General features: G+C 36.7%; 1 protein-coding gene across 1 annotated transcript; it reads right to left on the bottom strand.

The window, feature by feature from the left end:
• Positions 1 to 508: 508 nt before the first annotated feature.
• Positions 509 to 1,817, bottom strand: LOC104243037 (tRNA-splicing endonuclease subunit Sen2-1-like). The gene has a single exon (XM_009798163.2). The coding sequence runs from the start codon at positions 1,390 to 1,392 to the stop codon at positions 646 to 648; it is 747 nt and encodes a 248-aa protein (XP_009796465.1). The 5' UTR covers positions 1,393 to 1,817; the 3' UTR covers positions 509 to 645.
• Positions 1,818 to 2,553: the final 736 nt, after the last annotated feature.

The raw sequence follows: 2,553 nt of genomic DNA, 5'->3' as shown, positions 1-2,553 counted from the left end.
CTTCAGTTTTAAGGAAGTAAAAATTAAAATTCTTGTTAGTATTTTCAGCCTACTTTCTCAAACCTGTATTACTAAACTTAAAAAATATTTAAGTCAAATATCAAGCTATATACTGGTTCAAAGACCATCAAAGTCAACTTGGATAATTGAGAGTAGGAGTACTAAACACGTGTGCAGAGGAGGCCAAACAAAAGAATCTATATGCAAATATTCTTCCTTCCTTTCTTACCTCTTAAATTCAGATTAAAATAACCCCACATTTTCAATTCCTACAACGTTCTTGACGAGGTAATAGGTACAACTTAGAGCAATTTCAGATAAGTAAGGCATTTCAATAAAATATCAAAGAACCTCTGATACAAGCCACTGTCATCAGGATTTCTAAAGAGATGTCCAATTTCAAATGCAAAACAACGTCCTGAACACTTATAAAATCTTTACTTTTTTGGAACGTTAAATATAACCGAGTATGTAAGTGGACTGTAATCCTATATAAGGAATATAAATATAAAACATGTTGCTAACTTAGAACTATATAACAGAATTCTTATCAATTACTTATCAACCACAAACAACAACTGCGCTCAATTCCAAGCAGGTTGTATTCAGCCATATGAATCCTCATAGTCCATGTCGTTCTACTACTCAATCTATATTTCTATAATGTGTCAGACAATCTACTGTGGAGTTACCTTCACGACATTGCTCTGGACTCCATCTTGTGATTGTTCTCTCCTCAACACCATAACTATTCAAGCAAGATGGAGAAGCTGCATGCTTTTTCTGTTCGACAATATTAAGAACAAGCAACGTTTTCGCTACACTTCCACATAGTCGAAGAGTGCACTGGAAGTCAGACCAAATCCTCAAACGACCATTGGCATTACCATTTTGTGCTGATAAAACAAGCACAGCATATTCAGAATGAACCAAAGCTGGATGATGACGATAGGCAACAAAGTCCACTCCATACTGAGACCCCAATCTGACCACCCAATTTTTACTTCTTAGGTGAGAATAGGCTTTATATGAAACAGGAAAATTTTCCCTCTTGGATGTCATATACTTCCATAACTCATCAATGTTCTGTTCACAGTCATTGTGGTTTACAATCTTGATGCAGTTTAGAGAATGGTATAGATAAAAAGCTTCCTCCATACAGAGTTGAAACCATTGTTCATTATTTTCTGCTGTAATCCTTGGCCTACCAAAACATGCACGATTGAGGAGGTCGGTTTGTACAGTATCAGCTTTAAGAAGTACACTCATACCGGAGAGCATCCCTCGAGAATTTGATTGGATCAGTGAAGATTGAAGCTGGGAAACTATCTCTGAAATGGGATCCGCAAGAGCTTTGGCTGCAGCACCCTTTCCTTTCCACCTTGGTGCCATTACAACTGCCAGATTCGTATTTATAACTGTCAAAGTAAAATCTGTAACCAAAAAACGGAGTAGTACAGTGGACCATAGGCATGTAAAGTCTCTCTTGACAATGTTCCAAGATTTAAGTTAGTATATCTTACAGATATTCTTTTCTGTAGTATCTTAAAGATTATTTGCGGATCACTTTCCAACTGGCAATTAATTCATGGCATCTCTTATGAACAACACAGCTGCACTGAGATCCATGAGATTGTTTTGAATTTCGCACTGTCAAAGCACATCCAGGTACTATGGCATTTAGCCAGGCAACTATACTTGCTTCAACTATAGGGTGCATTTGCTATGGGGAAAACTGTAATCACTAGAGTATATTTGAGAACCCCTAGTGTTAGATAATCCTTAAGTACGGAATATTGAAATACTACGGACCCAAGCATAGCATTTATGATAATAAAGATTCATACAACCGATCCCAACTAGCTCGGGATTGAAGAATATCTATCTCATATTTGTATAGAAAGATGAATTCGTCCATAAGTGATGGAAGTCAATTTCCTCCCTTTTTCGTGAAAAATGTTATCCATAACTTAAGGTAACCAAACACATGGAATTTATCTCATCAAGGGAAATATCTCCGAGCCATGCCAAAAACACCCTAGATCTAGACTGCGGACTTCTTCAGAAAAAATAGAAAAAAAAAAAAGGGGGCACCAAAATGATTTATGAAAAGCAATAGTAAATTAACCAATCAATAACGCATAAAAAGTGCATGATAAGACCTGAAGAGCTAGATTCACAGCATGTCAAACTTTTTTTTTGTTGCTCTAAGTATCCGAAACTACTGGTCTAACTAATCCAGATTCATAGGGAAAAGCCCACTAAGAAGGGGGGAGCAAATTACTCGCTCCCTAAAGGTTTTCCATATCCTACACTTAAAACCCAAGACTTCTAGCCAAGGAAGCGGGAGAAAAGTCCATTAAGAAGGATGGGGTCCACCCCAAATTTTTTTCATATTCTAGACTTAAAATTAGAGATTTCTGGTCAAGGAAAGAGGATCTCTGCCATCCTACCACACCCTTTGGAATATGTCAAAGAGCAAATAACTGATAGGATTAACAACTAAAATAAGAATCACAACAATATATGATACAACAATCAGTGAACCATATT

Source organism: Nicotiana sylvestris, chromosome 11 (assembly GCF_000393655.2).
Source record: "Nicotiana sylvestris chromosome 11, ASM39365v2, whole genome shotgun sequence".
In the NCBI taxonomy this organism is placed as follows: Eukaryota; Viridiplantae; Streptophyta; class Magnoliopsida; order Solanales; family Solanaceae; genus Nicotiana; species Nicotiana sylvestris.
This window is presented reverse-complemented; position numbering and strand designations above follow the sequence as displayed.

Excerpts from the sequence above, each read along its gene's own strand:
- LOC104243037 (XM_009798163.2), bottom strand. The coding sequence starts at position 1,392 with ATGGCACCAAGGTGGAAAGGAAAGGGTGCTGCAGCCAAAGCTCTTGCG.